The sequence below is a fragment of the Lepeophtheirus salmonis genome, chromosome 3 (assembly GCF_016086655.4).
Source record: "Lepeophtheirus salmonis chromosome 3, UVic_Lsal_1.4, whole genome shotgun sequence".
Lineage (NCBI taxonomy): Eukaryota > Metazoa > Arthropoda > Copepoda > Siphonostomatoida > Caligidae > Lepeophtheirus > Lepeophtheirus salmonis.
In genome coordinates, this window is record NC_052133.2 from 18,712,984 (window position 1) to 18,732,415 (window position 19,432).

Consider the following 19,432-nt stretch of genomic DNA (forward strand, 5'->3'; position numbering starts at 1 on the left):
TTATTGAAGTGAAGTGCTGGATAATAATTTGTTTTCCATGTGTTCATATTACTCAAAATATACATCCAATTCAATTCAGCGTCATGTGGTATGTGATATTTCAGAGTCTACTGAGTCTAAGGAGCCATTAACATGGGGGAGAGAGGCCTAAAATTTAGGACGTCTAATCCGAGGGGAGTATCAAGTTTTAGACCCATTCAGATAGGGAAAGGGTGGGTCAAAAATTGTACTTTTATAGGATGTCATAAATATACCCCTAAGGAAAGACAAGGAAATATATAAGTAGAAAAAAACATTACCAATTTGAATTCTGATAGGTTTAATATTTTTAAATACGCTACGTTCATCTTTTGAAAAGAGTGGAAAAGGATTTTTTCATGATGAAAATTATTACAGTTGTATAAAATATGAACTAGAACGCGTGCGATACTGTTTGTAGTTGCAACTTGAGCGGGCTTATATATTAATATTTCCTAACTAGAAATCTTTTTTTTTTTTTCCTTGAAGAGAAAACATATATATATGAAGTAATCATTGCATGCGAATTATTGAGACAAAGACTTACGGTTTCTTGGGGATTTATAATTGTACCACCTAGTTAGTCTTAGAGTAGAATTGAATATAGATATCGAAGTCATTCCTGTCAATATCCTTGCTAGACATCGAGTGGAACTTGTGTCTATTTCACTCCTCTCATAGCTGTTTGGAGCTGATCTAATTAAGCGTCATGAGAGCTAAGCTACTCTCTTTCTAAATATTTTACAAATTGTCATCAATACTACGTTAATTTTTGGCTTCTTTTTTTACCATTCAACTATTGATGAATATCGTGTGTATTTTGGGCAAGTTATAAAAAGAAAACAAAAATCAACATGAATAATGTATTGGAAAGAGCAACTTCGCTATCATGACTTTTCATTAGATCAGCTACAATAAGCTTTGATGAGGGATGGGGATGAAAAAGGAAGTAAACGAGGACAATGACTCCGATATCCATCCACAATTCTACTCTGAGTCAAACAAGAGCTTAAAATTATAACTCAACAAAAAGCCCTAAGGTTACTCTACGTCTCTCATGAGAACACACAAATGTTCAATCAGGTTTTGAATATAATTGAATGTAGAGGGAAAGGAAGTACACTACTCAAGAGTTAAATGTTAAATAGTAATGACAACAGCTAAAGAAAAGAAAATTCGTTCTTCAGATTACCAATTCTAAAAAAGGGTACAGCCAAAAAATACAAATGATTTACATCACTACATATAGCTTTAAATATTACAGATTTATTCCTCTCGCGTTCTATTAAAGTGTTACCACTTTAAAAAATTTTTAGATCGAGGGTGTGCGAATAAATCAACATAAATGATCATTTACATACATGTTTTTTGTTTCATTATTGTTTCAACTGCCTTGTCAACTCGTTCCTAAGATTCCCTCTAGGGAGGGGGGGATGTTATTTAGCCCTCCAATAAGTGATATTTAATAAATATACAAATTTACTCTTCTTTTTTTCCCAAAAAAGAATTCATTTATTTTGTCCGAGAGCTTCCGACGACCCTGATTTAATAGGAATTAGTACAACGAGATATAATACGATATAAGAGATTTTTTTATCATAATTTTAGGATCTGCAATATCCTGGTTTATTTGTTCCTGGGTTGCATAATTATTAATCATAATTTAATTGAATGTTATACTTCTTTCTTTTTTTTAACCGAAATCATCTAGTAGTTAGCCAAATAAATCCCAGACTATCCCCTTCCTAATATTTTTTCACCATTTTATGAATTATATATGGGTAAATAGTACCTTTTGTAATATTAAAATATACATAGAATTAATTAACACATGATTTATATATATATATTATAAATATCACAGTGTTATTCTCCTTGCGCTAAACAAAAGTGTTACACAAATACTACTTTTTTGGTAAAAGTAGTCATATTTTATTAAAAGAGTAGTTATACATTAGTATTTGTGCATGATGGCCAAAAAAAATTCATAGACATAATAAAATGGACAATATATATATATATATATTATATGGTTCTAGGAGAATATGCCTCAAACACGTTGGCCTCGTTCCCTTTTGCCTATAGCGAACTCGCCGTCAAGTTTCTTTGCCTTCATACATACTTGCCTCCAAAATGTTTGCAGTGGTATATACTTGCCGCCCAGCCCTTTTGCCGTCAAAAGTTATAAACTAGATCTTATACAGTAAATATTGACTTGTTACTGGTATTTTAAGAGATAAATAAATACTATTTAGTTCTCAATTGAAGTCGAGTCTTGAGTATGAAATAACGAATTTCAATTGAATGAAATAAATCTTTATAAGGTTGAAATTTCTTTTTTTTGTTTTTACCGTTCCATCAGTATTTGAAGATACTAGAAGATACGTTCCAACAAAGACATCCACGAGAGGCTTAGCACTTTGCAGAATGTAGCGCATGTTTAGTTTTAAGATTCATACTAGTGATGTGAATTTTGGATTTATTTGACGAGTAAACTTGATTTTACTGTATAAGATATTTTATTATAAGTTTTGATGGCAAAAATGCGGGGCGGCAAGTATATATGACGGCAAAAAAGGTTGTTGGTGAGGGTGTTAGTGGGAAAAGAGTGCGAGATGAACATGATTGAAAACTGCATGTCACCATATTATATAAACAACGAAGGATCAACAAGAAATTGTATTCCTGTTCCTTTGGAAACGGAGCATTAGTGTATGATAACTTATTAATTTGTTTATTTATCAAAAATGATAAATTGTGAAATAGCAATGACGTATCAAGCGAGAAAAAGGAATCAACAACTAAAATACATAGAGTATTTTCGTCTTTACAACAAACATATAAATGGAAAAAAATGATTACTACCTTTCATTCAGATAGGTTTAGAATTTGTAAATTTAAAATTACAACCAGTATATTAAACTTAATTTTAATTAATTTTTTTTTTTTTTGGTAATTAAAATGTTCCCAACTAATTAGTAAAGAAAATAAAAAAAGAAATTACAAATTATTAATAATTTAATTTTCATGTAAAGGAGTCCATAATAAACAAGACTAACAGGGATTTGGTTATATAGTCGTCTAGGAATATTGGTCATTTTGACACAAAATTATTTAAACTCTCTTGTATATAATTTAGGGATGTACAATATGGATTTTCCTCCTTCAAATTAAAGCAAGTTTTACCGGGAGCAAGACTTGATACAAAGACAAATTGTGGAGCCCTTCCACGGGCGTGCCTAGAATTTTTTATGGGGGATAACTAGAAAAAAAATTTGAAGTGATGATATTAAAAAAATTACAATAATATTTTGTATACTGTACATGTATTACATGTTTTAATTTAAAATTTGACAAATTAATTTCACTTTTTGACATTTGTAATGCAAATGTGTATTTCTTTAATTTAAATTATATTGGATAGAGTATAATTATATTAGATAGTCTATATTAATTAATCAATCGATTTTCAATGTTTGCATCGATTTTAACTTGGTTGCATTCGAAATTAACAATTAATTGCCTCAAATACCAATAAAAACTCCACCTTCTTAATATAGGGACACTATACTTTATAAAAAGTGAGTGTATAAGGTTTAAACTTTCAAAAGAGTTAACTATAAGCAGTGATGAAAATCCGGTGTATTTTTTAGCTGGCCAGTTTTTTTTTTTTTTTTTAGATTTGGTAGTCTGAAGAAAGAATTTTCTTTCCTAAATAGATTCAAAACTTGATTGAATTCATAAAGGACGGACAATAACCTTTAGGATTTGTTCTGAGTTATAATTGTAAGTCCTTTTAGGACTCATAGTAGATGTGGGGATCAACATCGAAGTAATTCTAGCCAATAACCTTATTTATTTTCTTTCCATCCCCTCCCTTGTCACAGCTTATTGTAGTTGACCTAAAGCTTTAAACCAAGTAGCGAAATGAGGACCCACGTTATGCCACTAATTTGTTTATTCAAGTTTGAAGATGATGATGTTTATTCTGCGTTATTTTTTCAAACTATTAATGTAAAAATTTATTCTTTATAATTAAACTATGGAGTCCAAGTTCCCACCACTGACAATAGTTGACTATTGCACCTTAATTTGTACATTTTTTATTATAATAATAACTATTATAATGGCAATTAATAAATTATATATGTATAATTGATTACTCCTCTTCTCTTTGGTGGGATCATAAAAAAGGAAAAATCAAAGATTAAAATAATTTTTTCGGTCCCCACAGCAATTTTTGAGTGTCAGCCGTGTTACATCAATCATCTCTCTTTATTATAATTTATAAATTATTCCCCGTCAACAGCGGTAAGAAAAATAACAGAGGTGACGTGATATGAAAAGTGACATCTTGCGAAAAAATGTTAAAATGCTGCACCATTGTAAGAGACTCTAGGCAAAGAGTGGAAACTCAAGGCAAGGAAGGTAGGATTTAGTAGTTCTCTATTATGGTTGGCTTAAAATTAGAAGCTGCTACATGTTCCTCCAGCTAGGCATGCAGCCAGTGGGGTCGGGGCGGAGTGAAAAAGTGAGTCTCCCCCCAAGGTTAATAGAAATACAAAGTTAGCCCATCATGTAATCGGGTTTGCTAGAATTTTCAATCTGATGTATTGTACCGACTGCTGGGCAAAATAGGCAGATTTTGACAAAACACACAACCACTCATAGTCTATGACGTCATTATTCCTATAATTTTCAATTTGATATATAATACCGATTGCTGGTGAAGAAAAACAGATTTTGAACAAACCCGCTACCACTCATCTACTATGATGTCAATATTAAAAGCGTGGTGGAAGTCAAACATCACGTCATACGCGTTGTGATGGTATAAGCTTGTATTTCTATTAACCCTGAGTCTTCGCCCAGGGATAAGAGATGGATGAATAAGGGGCACTACGTTAGGAACAAATTCTTCCCTTTGTTTTAGATGGAATTGTTTATTTTCCCCTTGACCGCTCTTTCCCTAGTGTCTTTTACAACAAGCTAACGGTCGTTTTTCGTTACTTTGTTACTGTCTCGAAATTGGAGAACATGTCACGGAAACTTGAAATATAATCATCTCAATAATATAATCACCTCAACCTTTTAATCATTATGGAGACGATTATATATTATTATTGTAGTAGGAGGAGAGGGATATCGACTTTTTCGAGTTATTAGAACAAATTGGAGGATCTTGAAAATAGACGGAAGGTCTCATGATGTGGAGGAAGTTCTGAGTTTGTCTCCTATGGAGTATCAGAGAGATAAGACTCGTAGTCGATCCGTGAACTGAGGGACTAACGGTTGTTTCTTGCATCTATAATGAGCCATGACAATATGATTACTTTTAGGAATCCCGTTCATTCATAGGAAATTTCAATTTAATATAATCACTATTCACCAAGTTATTATCTTTTTGCATAGAACTATATGTGTACTTAACATTATATCTACTCATAACTGCAAGTAATCTACTCGAGTTATTTTTTATGGACTTTGACTTGACTGGAATTCCATAAAGGGGGACTTGAATACAGCTCTTCCTTCCTGCATTTGTAAAGCTGGCTTCAAGATTCGATAAATAAATGGTTTGAGATTAGAAAAGGAAAACTTTTGTTGGGTGTTCTCTTCATCCTTCTTTATTAATTATTTTTTAATCATTCTTATGATAACATCTCTCTCTTATTAATACTATAGTTTGCCGCTTAGGTAGTCCAATATTGAATATAGTTTATGTCAAATGCCTTTAAAAAGTTCCCCCTCCGCTTGGATTGTAATTAATAGGATCTACATCTATTAATTTTCCAAGGATTTCAAATTTTTCCACTTTGATATCCTAGCCACACGCCTCCTCATTCTTTCTTGATGATCTGTTCAAGGGATCTCGTCTCTTGATGCATCACTCGGTGGATTTCCTCTTCTTGAAGGGAAGGATCGTTCATTTGCTGATGCCCCTTCCCATTAAGGTCTATCATAATAACTTCTGACCTCGTGAGTTATTGTCTCTATGTTCAAAATACACAAAAATCATCCAGATATTTTACGGAGTCATCATATAATTCTATAATAACCAATGAGTTATATAAAAAGACAAATTTATTGACTGAAAGACCCAGTGAGGAACAGAAAGGGTTAACATTCTCACTCACTGATCCTTAGTTGAAATTATGAAGTCATTTTCTTCTTAACGCAGAAATAACTCACCTCAATGACATTGAATTTTATATAGATTCCATTTATACGATGTAGTTTGTGATGTTTATTCTAAATTGATAAATATATTACCTGGACGCTTCAAGAAAATCACCTTTGATTTTTTTATTTATTATTACTTGTGTGCATCTTGAGTCATTGGAAAACAAGTGGAAGATGATTCTAGAATCTTAAAGATAATTTACCTCTCTTTTCTCGATAGTTTTGACTGTAATGCATTTTCATTCGTGTAATTGAGGTGAATCCAAATAGCAAAAAAAAAAATATACGAAAAAAAGTTCTACCTCTTCGTTGACGATTAATGATTAATTAATATTCTTAATTATTCACTAATATAGTTTATTATTTGATTGTAAGATGTGAATCAACTCCACTGTGTACTTCAGATATAAATAAGCATTAAATATAATTATGTTTCTGCTTGAGTATAAGCTAAATACATTACTCTTAAAGGGTATAATAAATCCTAGGCAGTGAATAGTCAGCAAGAAAATTTCTTTCTGGAATATTACCATCAGTAAAACATTGCCCGTTATTAAATTATATATATATAGTGATTCATCTACCGATATGTTCCATCTATGGGATCTATGGGTGTGATCAATGAATTATTAGATTGGTCTGATCTATCCATTAATTCGTTGATAGTTTTTCCATCTGCAGATGAGCGGCAATAAAACAGCCCTCCCAATTAACTTAATTGCACCCTAAGTACATGGGATCTGTGTAGGTTAACTGTGGGGCAAAGAGACAGTTTTAAAAAAAAACCGCTGCTACTTCAAGAAAAAAAATAAAGAATTGCATCTGTGCCAGGTCAACAGGTTGTGCAATACACTTGGGAGACTCTGTGACTCCTTCTAATTTCCTAATACTTTTTACAATGGCAGCTTCGATGGTCGTTACTTTTATTCTAAGGGTTTTCTGCAAATGGGGAAACTATCTACGAAACCTTAGATGGATCATTCACATATGTATTCGGTATATGAATTTTGATATATTTAGTATAATTGCAAGCAATTTTTTGGTAGACAATTTTTCGATGACAATATTGCGCATGGCAATATTTTTGCGGGATATTTTCCTTGTACCATAATAAATATATATCACCCTCTAAAAATGTAATATTTGAGACGTATAGTTCAAATAAATATAATACATCAATTATTGCACAACATAAAATATATAATTTTGATTCAAAGAATTAAACAAGGTATTTTTTTTTTTCTTCTATTAAATAAATAATATGTATTATATCCATATATTAAAGATGACGGAACTTTATTGCGTCACTAAACCTTTCCAACTGAATTTACAAAGTAAGTAAAAATTCTAATTAAAATCATCCATCATGGGTTCATCCTCTTCTTCCATTTGTTCAATTGACTTTCTATCAAATACCTTGCATTTATAGAGTATGAATATAATGATAATTAGAAAGAGAATGCTCAAAAATACACAAACTCCAACAGTCATTAGAAGAAACATGGTCCTTATCGTCTAAATATAAAGGTATCAATCAGAAAACAAAAATAAATAATATGATTCAAGATAATACTTTTTGAGGTGTTAATAGAGCCTTCATGATCGCAGTATCCGGAGAGACATTTAGTTCTTGTTTTAAATATCCGCTAAGAACTCTTCCTTCTATCTCAATATATAAAGGAGAGCTTCCTTCATGTTGATTGTTAATTATTGTCCGTATGAAACGTTCATTAAATGAAAATCTTAACGAGACATGAGCACTCTCATCTTGTGAGTGAATACTAATTCCAGGACATCTAAAATTCAATAACGATATTTTATTTTATATTGATAAATTAAAATAAATTTACTTAATTTGAAGACATCGAATCGAATTTTGATAGCAGGATATTGTATTAGCCTTGTTGGATACTAAATCGGGATTTTTCTGCATTATAATCTTTTGGTCACAGGGCAATTTTTCTCCTAGCGGATTCTCAATCCTAATTAACTCATCGTATACGAAAAGGTTCCCTTTGTCATCTGACACTGGAATTAAGATCTCTGTCTGAATTTCATGCATGGGAGTTTGGAGTTTCTTTTTTATATTAAATGAATTAAAATAGACTGATGAGTTTGTCAGTTTCCCCTCATCTTCAACCAGGATATGAAAATCAGCTTCAGAAACTAAGTCGATACTTAGCTTTTCTGAAAATGTATAAAGGTTGTATCATTTTTTAATAGTAAAATAACTTTGAATTTTATATTATGTAAACTAACCTCGATTATTAGAATTATTATTGTCTTCAGCATACAAACTTTTACTGTATACAGATATTTCTGGAAACACCAACTGTCTAGGCCCATCAAATGGACTTCCAACTAAGTTCTTAGTATCAAATTCAATCTTGAATGAACTTTTGCCTCCGGGCCTTATAGGTCCTTTAAGAGAACACACTAATTTGTGTGTCGATTTCTTGAATAAAGTGAAGGATGAATATTAATAAAAATTAACATCAAATAAATATCCTATGAAGATATATAGACTTACAATATTTTTACATTGATTTAAATTTCGTACAAGTGAGAGCTCCTTAGGATATAAAATTTTCACCATTGGTTGAAAAGCAGGATCGGAGTTTTCATTATTTGTTACATCAATATTCAATGTGATAATATCTGTTGAGCCCATTATATAGGTAGTAGGCTCTGAGCGTATTTCTGTAATATACGCGGATACACCTAAATCATTATAACATCTCATTGTACCCCCATCATCCACAAAACAATCTAAAAACAATTTTAAGCAACGTATATTAATTTAAAATACCAATAATTAAATAATCATTATTACCCATTATGAATGGAATTTCTAAAACATCTCTTGACGGTTCAGTGATGCCACAGTGTGAGCAAAATACATCCCATTCTTCCGTTTCAGCTCTTATATTAAATATAAGAGAATCCTCATCCGGGCCAGGGTTTAATGAAGGAGATAAATTTACCTGTTAGCAACAGGAGAATATAACTTTTTTTACTACTTTTTAAAATGTAACATACTGTTATTTTCGGAAAGCATTGCTTTAAATTTTGTTCTACTCGAATAAAGTTGGAGGACCAAAATGGGTGTTTGTTATTTAAGATAGTTCTGCTATCACCTTCAATTGAAATTTTGGCCTTGGATATATAATTCATATCCGACTGAATACGAGACTTTAACTCAACACAAATTAGAAGAGAAAGTTCTGCAAATACGAAGAATTTTTCATACATCAAATCGTTATTTAGTTGCGAACATTACCTTTGGTTGTAGAAAAGTCAATTTCATCTACAGAAGGTTCAACATAGAGCTTAATATATCCTGTGGGTCGGCCACGAAGAATTACAACACTTCCTCCTTCCCCTCTTTTGCCATTTGAACCTACAGCAATATCTCTGACGGAATTGTCGTCTATGTCCAATGCTTTTGCGAAGCTAATACCAAAGCCAAAGAGTTTTCGATCCATGGAGTTAGCTTTAATTGTTTGAACAAAGTCTAAACATTGAAAATTGGCGATAATTAAAATACTTATGCTTCAATAGTCATTTTCAACCTTACCTCGATTAATTATCCTTTTAGAATTCCCGAGATATAGCCGTATGGCCCCCCTTCCTTCATCTTCATAAGGAGAACCAACAATCAGATCCTCATTTCCGTCTCCATTTAGATCTCCAGCATTTAATAATGATGATCCGAATCGTCCTCTACTCACCTCTCCCGAAACGCTAGCAACGCGTATAAAGCGATTATATTGTTCATCAAATGTAAAAATGGATACTCTCCCAACATCGTACTGTTCTTCCATCTGTGTTCAAGGATTTATATAAAAACATCAATTAAGTCAATATGTTTGGAAACATGTAATTTGCCTCAAAAAAAATAAGATAAAGACTGCCTTTTCTTTCTACTGGATCGACCATTATACAAAGGAGAGCCAATAACGATTTCATCAGCGCCATCTCCGTCTAAATCCATGCACACAATTGATCCTCCGAAGTACTCTCCCAATTGATATCCATCAATTTGATATCGTGAGTCAATATCTTTTTTCCTGAAGTGTAATGGCCAATGAATACAGCTCCAGCTCTGGTTTTTCCATGCCTTGGAGCTCCAATGGCGACTAACTTTTCTGAGTTTCTTTTTGAAAAGGAACCTAAATTTTATGAAATGTTATATTTATTCGTGATACAAATGTTAATTTTAATTTACCAGAATCAATAGCATATCCCGAATAATCATTTAATGTCGGACCATCAAATTCCAAAGTTACTTCATTCCATGTGGACCAGGGTTGATGTAAAGTTGAGGCTGAAAAATCATTGTTATTCACCCTAAGTGATAATATTAATGTTAGTATATCAGGAATGAGGTAAATGGTTTTAATATTATATCGATCTACTACGTTACTATGGATCCAGTCCAATTCCAAGCTCCTGGCGCACCAAGATAAACCCTTTCATTATCTCGAAAAATAGACATCCCTGCTTGAGCATATAATGCTCCATATGGATAATCAGACTTGAATTTCTTCCATCCATAGAACATGGTAGAGTTTTCAAGAGGGATGACCCGGCGAGGATTCTTATAGTCATTACTTTCATCATAGACGAAGCAATGTCCAATTAAGGATGAATAGTTAAGAACTAAATTTGAATCCCAAGATTGAACATGTGGACGCTGAAATGAAGGAGCACATGACCAAAAGTCTTTATTCCATGCTGAAACTGTGATTCCTAAAAGTTGGTTACTCCAATCTTCATTATATTGATCTCTAAAGATCAAAGGGTATTATAATACGTTAAACTAAAATTAATTCAGGATTCCATGTGAAACATACGCCATATTATTTGGTGATATATCGACACACTCCTTTGTTTCTATTTCCCAATCAACTGAGCATTTGTATAAACCTCCGCCCTCTTCCTTTTTGGGTGCTCCAACAAAAATGGAGACTAAATTAGAGTTTTCTTTAACCCAATCCAAATTATAACCAAAATGATTTGCCTCATTGTTTTGGGGTAAGGAAACTATAAGAGGATGGCGATCATCAAAGACAGAGGCATGACGGATGCAATGAATGTGTTGAAAAGAAGTTGCAAAGAGCAATGAAAAAAATTGGAGAATGGAGTTCATTTATATTAGAGATAGGTATTCACTCATCAATAACCTAAAGAAAATACTTAGTTTTTATAAAAAAATATTTTTTAGAATTAGTTGAAAACTTACATTTATTAAATTTGCCGACTTGAGAAATAATGAAAAGATCTCAAAATACTAAAAAATGGTTCACATTATATTCCAAGAGGTTATTTTGGCGTCTGTTAGTTTTTGAACTACGTCATTTTTCTTGCAAATTGTTCATTCATTTTGTGTATATTTTTACTCATTTATCAGGAAACTGATAAGATATACATAATAGATAAGCTCCATGTGATTATAACTACAACGAAAAAACACTTCAACATGGATATAAAATTATGAAGAAGAGAAATCTCATTAGAACACTAAAAGGTTGTGTGGTATTTTGTTTGTAAATTTTACGAGCTTATAAAAGTTTAAAGACTCCACCAATCTGTGTATTTTAAAAGATCTATTGTTCATTTGTCCTTGGTTCTTTATAAATATAATAGTTGGATTCACCCATTAGAATGTTTATAATTCAAGAAGCTTCTTTCAAAAGTCTTACATTTTGTAAAAACCCATCAAATGATTTTTACTATGAAATAAATCTATTAACAAAAAAATTAAATATGTACTGTTTAATATTGGAGGTACAAGGTATAAGAATACAAACTATACGATCAAAAAAAAATATTTTGAGGCAAGACTGGATAAATACGTTGAGAAAACTCTAAAATGAATAACGTATAATTTATATAATGATTCAATTTACATACTTCACTTATGAACATATACATAAATAATCATATAAATGCCTAATTAACTTGTATCATTTTCATAATTTTCCTTCGAAATGTTTCAGCTGAAATTAATGAGAACTAAGTTAATGAGTTTTTATTGATATTAGTTAATATTTATATTAATAACGAAATTATTCCTAGTTATTTTTGAGGTTAGAGTTAGAATTTGTCACACTTTTAATAGGAAAAACTAATGAATTATAAGGAACAGTATTCTTAATCAAGCAGATGTCTTCTACAAATTCAAAAATAATGATTCATAATAAATATTTTCTGTTTTTACAAGAAAATATTTGATAATGTTATTTCTAAGAAACTCAATATATAGAAACAGACTTTGCCGTAAATAATGGAGGGAGTGGTTATAGCAAGGCTGCACAACTGGTGGCTCGTGGTTGGACCTTTTGAGAGTTATAGTTGAACCGAAGGCTCAAAAAGGGGAAATATAGTAAAATAGACATGGTCTTAAATAACTAATACAAAAATGCACTGTGCTTTGTTGACAGCTGTCGATTTTTCTGTTTTTTTTCCTCTTATGAATGTTCTTAAGGTTCATTGGTTGAGTTAAAATTGACTCATCTTAAGTTGTAAACAATTCCTAACAATTATGAATAATAAGCCCATATTTTTGGACAATTTGTTAAATCTCAACTGATTTTATCTCCTTCTTTCTGAAGGAAAGGTTGTGAGATACAATAAAGGTAATCAACTCGTAGAATGAATCACCTGGTGCAGATTTTTAGACCTATAAATAAATTGGAAATTATCTAATTAGTAATTAGACTTTTACTCATAATATTTGAGTTGCCCTTGTTTATAGAATCATCATACATCCCCTCCAACAGGCTTCAAGTTTAAAAAAATAAAAACTAATTGGATTATAAGTTGATATTATATTTATCAATATATGAGCTTTATTTTATATGAGATTATCCCATCCTGGGAAAAAGCAATTTAAAGGTTAAAAAAACCACAATAATTAGGTGACTGTATTTTGTCTTAAATCTTTCTCTAGCTAGTACCTAATAGTCCTTGGCTAGATAATCATAATTATTATTCAGGGAGTTGTATTAATTTTTCCGCAATACGGCGCTACTAACTGTGGCCTTGTTTACAAACTAATATCAGTAAACAACGCTCATGTTTGAGGTGGCATTTCTATTTAAACGAAACTCTTAAAATATGGTGGTTTTTTAACCTTTAAATTGTATTTTCTCAAGATTGGATTGAGGCATATAAAATATAAGCACATATTTGAAATCAACATAAACTATGTTTTGAAAATAAATAATTCTTATGTAGATTATTCTTTCTGGTTTTTTTCCCGAAAAAGTAGGTTGAAACCAATAAAAGGGTAAAAAATACTCAAAAAATTCAATTTGAAAATTCTTGAAACCCAGATTGGATGGGGAAAAAAAATAATTACAGATTCGTAATGAGTGCGTCTAGTACTACTGTAATTAAATATGGAATTTGAAATATTTTTGAAAAGTCAAATTTTGTTTACTTGAAGAATAGTTCCACAGCTTGGAAAAATTTATCGTTTAACTAGTAACTATGTATTTTGATGTCACCTGTCCTTGTATTTGCTTCTTTTCTCCTAATCTGTATTCTAAAAGTAGCAATTAAATTATAAGTAGCTTTTGTTAAGCTGTGAACAATTTTCAACAACTATTAAATAATAATTCTATAGTTGGGAAGAATTGGCTAACTACTTTTCGGAAGAAAGGTTGGGTGATACGATAAGGTAACGATTTGCCTTGAAGAGACTTTAAGGAAAGAGAAGACAGAATCATTTACATTATCAAAAACATGTACCTAAATTATGCTCATCAAGCACACAACCTCGATCAAAACATGACTAGGATGGTACTTTTATAGTGCACGCTGTTTATAAGAAATAAAATTCTTAACAATGACACGAGACAAAGGATGAACATAACGTATTAAAAAAATATAAACCTATCAAAATTTAAGAGGATCAATTTTTTTCATTAAAATGTCCCATTAATTTGTAATTGGTAGTATAAAAAATGAATTTACTTTTCTATATCAGTTTTCATTATTATATAATTCCTGATTAGTGAACATCCTTTCCTTAATAGATTCAATTATATTAATAGCCTGTTTGAACGTCCGTGTGGGCTCATAAAAGACGGAGCATAACCCTGAGGATTTGTAGCGGGGTTATAATTGTAAGTTCTTGTTGGACTCAGAGTATAATTGGGGATCGACATCGGAGTAATTCTAGAAAATGTCCTTGTTTATATCATTTTTCCCTTCCTCTCTTGTCACAGCTGATTGTAGCTGATCTAATGAAACGTCATGAACATTATTCTTTCTCTCCTTCAAAACATTGTTCAAATTGTTAGGTTTACCATGTTCATTTTCGGTTTCTTTTTTTTTTAACATGGTCATTCCACACTGGATTTTCACCTAACCTTTGAGTATCCCCAACTTTTCGTAAAGCAGTAATAATATAAAGTTACATGAATAAGATTTATTTTCCTAAAAAAAGGGAATTCGATCAAATTCTAGGATTGAGAATAAATTTTAATTTTACAACTTTTTTCAAAAACTCCAAAAAACCAGCCCCCGTAAATTCAATCCTGTGGGCGTGCCTATTGATTGTATCCTCTTCTGCATTAATCATCTGAATACCGGAATATATTTGCAAGTGACCCAGAATGTGTCTTTAAAAAATCTTCTTTTTTTCATGAGCTAGTTAAAAAACCCGTTGTATAGACCATATTTAAAAATCAATATTTTCAGTATTCGTACAGTCCTCCAGGATAGATTAAGTTTGAGCTTTGTGACTCCGAAAAACTTGTAAAGGCTTTATTTCATGGGATTATTAAAAAAAAAATTAATTAATATTTAATATTGGTATATAATTCCATGTCTATTTTTAAAAAGGATTGATACTCCAATAACATGCTTCGTCTTGTGGAAAATGAGTTATTCAAATGGAAGATTGAAGATAATTTTTGAAATTGAATGAATTCAGTATAGATATATATAGTAAGTCCAAAACGTTAAAGAGTTAAAGAAAATAACCCAGACCAATCCACTCAAGTCGATGTGGGTCAATTAAAGAGATTTTGGTGTTTCACACCAGACTGTCCAGAGAGCTATAAAAAGTGGGTGGAAAAAGGCCACTTTTGACACTTAGTTTTGGCTTAAAATTCCGTTTTAAAATGAACTGTGTTTTTATTAGTTTTTTAAAAGATTAGTCTATAACAAATCAGTTGTAAACCCCCCTCCTAACTTTATTTCGTTATTCAAATCGTTACTTGAGACGTGACATGAAAACTAAAATGGCCATTATATCTACAGTCTATACCTATGTTTTGTCATAAAAACTTTGTTTCGTTATCATATTTTGAGATTGTTTCAAGAAAACACCAATTGTAAGATTCAAAATTTAAAAAGTGTATTAATTAAAATGAAAGTGAAGACAATTGTTGTAAGACTCGCGCATTTCCAATCAATCTCACGCCCAAATTGTATTTCTGGCGCATTTGTACTCCAACATCAATCAAAAAAGTTCAAAATGTCTCATTTAGAACCAAAATGTTTCAAATCAAAGTCCCACATCTTTTTCAAAAAGGCTTTAAAATAACTCAAAAGTGTTGTTTATTGTTCAATCTGAAATCAATATATATTTTTATTTGTATTAATTACACAGGGGTACACCCATTTTTTTGCAAATGAATCCAAGCTAAAAAAGGAATTTATCTTTGAGTGCAGAATCAAAAAGTAATCTCAGTTTTTCTCTTACTCATCAGAATTCTTAAATACCCGGGATTATAGTAATTCGGGACTACTATCGTTCAGAGTTGTTTTTTATCCTTAAAACAATCCCTAAATTAAAAGCAGCACTAATAAAAATTATGTAAAAGTGTGTTTTGATGATTAAAAAGTGTTTTTATTGATTCTGTACCTTGTTCTGAACTCGATATATTTCCCTTTTTGACTGAAAAATAATGAAAAACAACAATGTTCTTTTGAGCTTTATAACTTATTCGTAATACATAGTTGGGAATAATATCACAGCTTATTTTATAAAAAAATATTCAATAAATATAATTGTAAAAAATATCTATTTAAAAAATATTCATCCCCAAGGCTTTTTAATCCCCCCCGCCCTAATTGTTCCCCTGTGTTATTTATCACGTCTTTAAATTGTATCTCACAAATCTTTCATTTAAAAAGAAACAGAAAAGAGGCTCATAATCAGTTAGTAGTTAGCCAATTCTTTCCTACTAAGGAATCAAGGTTAATAGAAATACAAGTTTATACCCTAACGCGTTTACGATTGATGTTTGACTTCCACCACGCTTTTAATCTCATAGTAGATGAGTGGTTGTGAGTCAAAATCTGTTTTTCTTGCCCAACAGTCGGTACGATACATTAAATTGAATATTCTAGCAATAGTGACGTCATAGAGTATTAGTAGTTGCGTGTTTTTGTCAAAATCTGCCTGTCTTGCCCAGTAGTCGGTACAATACATCAGATTTAAAATTCTAGGAAGCCCGATTACAGGAAGGTCTAACCTTGTATTTCTATTAACCTTGCTAAGGAATAATTATTGGACACTGTTCACAGCTTAACAAGAGCTATTTCGAAACCAAGCAATTAACGTTTTAAATATAAATGAGGGGAAAGAGGAAGCAGAAACATCAACAGCTGACAAAAAAGTACACTGTAAACATGCTCTTACTGAGGTAAAGACATAGAGTGGTTATACTGAGTAATAGGAACAAAATTATTTGACCTCGCGACAGCAGACGAGACAAAGCAATAGAGAACAAATAGTATTTCCCGGTATAAGCTCTTACACTTTTATAAAATGAAAGGCATATTTTTACCTCATTGGTCATTACATTACATCAACTTACACATCATTACTACACGCATAAATATTATTTAAACAAGTACTATATGTATAGTACCACGTTAAATAGTTGAACATGCCGATTTGTGTGCCCTATAACTGTACCTGCAGAGTGGAAACCTTTGCAAAATATCGGTTTTATAAAAAATAATTTGGCCTTTCAATCTTTTAATGATCATGACTTGATTCATCTCCCGAATCAATTTCAAAATGTTATGCAGACATAAAATTATATCCTTCGAGAACGCGTGAAAGTGAGAGAATTCACGGGACCAAGGTTCGGAGCATACTAACGAATCGTACTCAATTTAAGAATCAATGATAATTATTAATGATTCTTCAATTGAATTATTGTGATACTAGTCTCCCAAATGGATCCTTAATATTTTGAAAGGCAAATAAAATTATATTTAAACTTTAAATTGGAATAAAATATTAATAGGTATATTTCATAAAATAATCTGCTTTAAAATACTTTTTTTAACTTATTGGCATCTTTAAATTTATATAATTATAGTATTGAATTATTATTATTACAATAAACATTTAAAAACATTGAAATATTTGAAGTGCCTTCTATGTTTTTAACATACTAAACTATTACAATTCGAATGTTTTATTCAAATACATATATATATTTTTTATGGTTTCAAATACTTTTTTCCATATTATCACTCTACATATTTATCTTTATGGGTAAATCCGTGAGCTATTCACAGCTCGCTTTTTTAGATAAAAAAAATGTAATGTATTTTATTTTCATCTGTTTTCATTAATTTTCATGAGATGACTCTTGCATGATTTAAAACAGCTGACTCTACGTCAAGCTAAAATATGTTTGTTTATTTCAAATTTTTCATTTCCCTTTTTTCAGTCCAGATTAAAATTGGATAAAAAAGCTAGTCGTGATCATAGATTATTTAAAAACTTGAGCACACCGGTGAATGACGTCATTACACTAATGAAATCACTTTTTAGAATTAAAAATATAATGCTGAAAAGATTTCAAAACTTGTGAGCCTAGGAATTAACAATAGAAATTTGATTGTTACAGCTATTATTCAATGTTACAAACTTTGATCCTATATTTCACCGTGTTACCATACTGAAACTTCGTTTAAAAAGGAAATCAAATGATAACAATGTTTTCCAAGGTTCTTGGAATACATCCGCATGAATAAGGTCAATAGAAATACAATGTTATGCTATCGTGTAATCAGGCTTCCTAGAATTTTCAAACTAATGTTTCATATGGACTATTTGGCAAGACAGACAGATATGACGTCATAGATTATAACAATGATACTCTAACAGTAGCAGTCAGTAAAGGCAATATATAGATACTATTGGTAACAGTTATACTCTTTGACGTCACTATTAAAAAGCATGGTAGAAGTAAAATATTTATAGGAAAAGCGTTGTGGTATAACCTTGTATTTCTATTAACCTTGCACATAATATTATTATATTATAATTGGTAAAAATAACAACAGGACATAACCGTTGTTTACTTATATTAGCCTATAAATGAGGGACAGAAGGTAGTGCCGTATTGTGCAAAAATAATACAACTCCCTGAATGATGATTATTAGTGAGGTAAAAATTTTTAGCAGGCCTGTTTTTTGGGAATTGGTAATCTGAAGAATAATTTTCTTTTCCTTATGAGTTGTCATTATTATTTCATTCCCGAGTAATGAACATCCTTTTCTAAATAGATTCAATCATATTCAAAAACCTCACAAAACATTTGTCTGCGCTCATAAAAGACGGAGTGTAACCCTCATTATTTTTTATTTTTCAGAGTCCTTGTAGAATTGGGATTGACATCGGAGTAATTCTTGTCAATGTCCTTGTTTATTTCCTTCTCACTTGTCACAGCTGATTGCGGCTTATCTCCTCCAAAACATTCGTCAAATTGTCATGGTTCCCATTTTGATTTTTGGTTTTCTTTTTTTTAACATGCCCATTATAGACAGAATTTTCATCACTAATAATTATGATTAGACACCAGCACCCTCAAGAAAGCTATACTTATATTACCTTATGATACAGAAAGTCCCACCACCTTGCTGATAATATATTTTTTTCAGTTTGCTCATGCCCTATTGAGTTATTCAAAAAGAATTTCTTTACATCCTGTTTTTGAGGGAACATATCACAATAACAATACTAATATACCAAAACAATCATCCTTGAAAAAAAATAGGAATATTAAATGAAGAACGTTAATTTATAAGGACGGAAGTAAACCTAGTTGTTTCCTTGTAATCAAGTATGAAATCTTCTCTTAGATAATAATCAACTGTAACAAATCAATCATATGTATCGTACTACTTAAATATATTAATGAATTCCAGGAGTTATATCATTGATATGATTAAATCATTCGTATC

The 19,432-nt window shown here is 31.0% G+C and overlaps 2 protein-coding genes across 3 annotated transcripts; both read right to left on the minus strand.

Moving 5' to 3' along the window:
- Positions 1 to 7,338: 7,338 nt before the first annotated feature.
- LOC121113996 (integrin alpha-PS4) lies at positions 7,339 to 10,373 on the minus strand. The gene is made up of 10 exons (XM_040707804.2): positions 10,090 to 10,373; positions 9,779 to 10,025; positions 9,482 to 9,715; positions 9,241 to 9,425; positions 9,035 to 9,185; positions 8,732 to 8,970; positions 8,461 to 8,656; positions 8,052 to 8,388; positions 7,775 to 7,997; positions 7,339 to 7,716 (listed from the first exon to the last, which is right to left on the minus strand). The coding sequence occupies exons 1-10, from the start codon at positions 10,177 to 10,179 to the stop codon at positions 7,549 to 7,551; spliced, it is 2,070 nt and encodes a 689-aa protein (XP_040563738.1). The 5' UTR covers positions 10,180 to 10,373; the 3' UTR covers positions 7,339 to 7,548.
- LOC121113997 (integrin alpha-5) lies at positions 10,186 to 11,713 on the minus strand. 2 transcript variants are annotated; one of them, XM_071887097.1, is made up of 5 exons: positions 11,447 to 11,713; positions 11,058 to 11,387; positions 10,623 to 10,991; positions 10,430 to 10,551; positions 10,186 to 10,373 (listed from the first exon to the last, which is right to left on the minus strand). In XM_071887097.1, exons 2-5 carry the CDS (start codon positions 11,351 to 11,353, stop codon positions 10,186 to 10,188), a joined length of 975 nt encoding a protein of 324 aa, XP_071743198.1. In that variant the 5' UTR covers positions 11,354 to 11,387; positions 11,447 to 11,713. The 2 variants fall into 2 exon arrangements, with proteins under 2 accessions (XP_071743198.1, XP_071743199.1); XM_071887098.1 differs by having other exon boundaries at positions 11,058 to 11,399; positions 11,447 to 11,573.
- Positions 11,714 to 19,432: the final 7,719 nt, after the last annotated feature.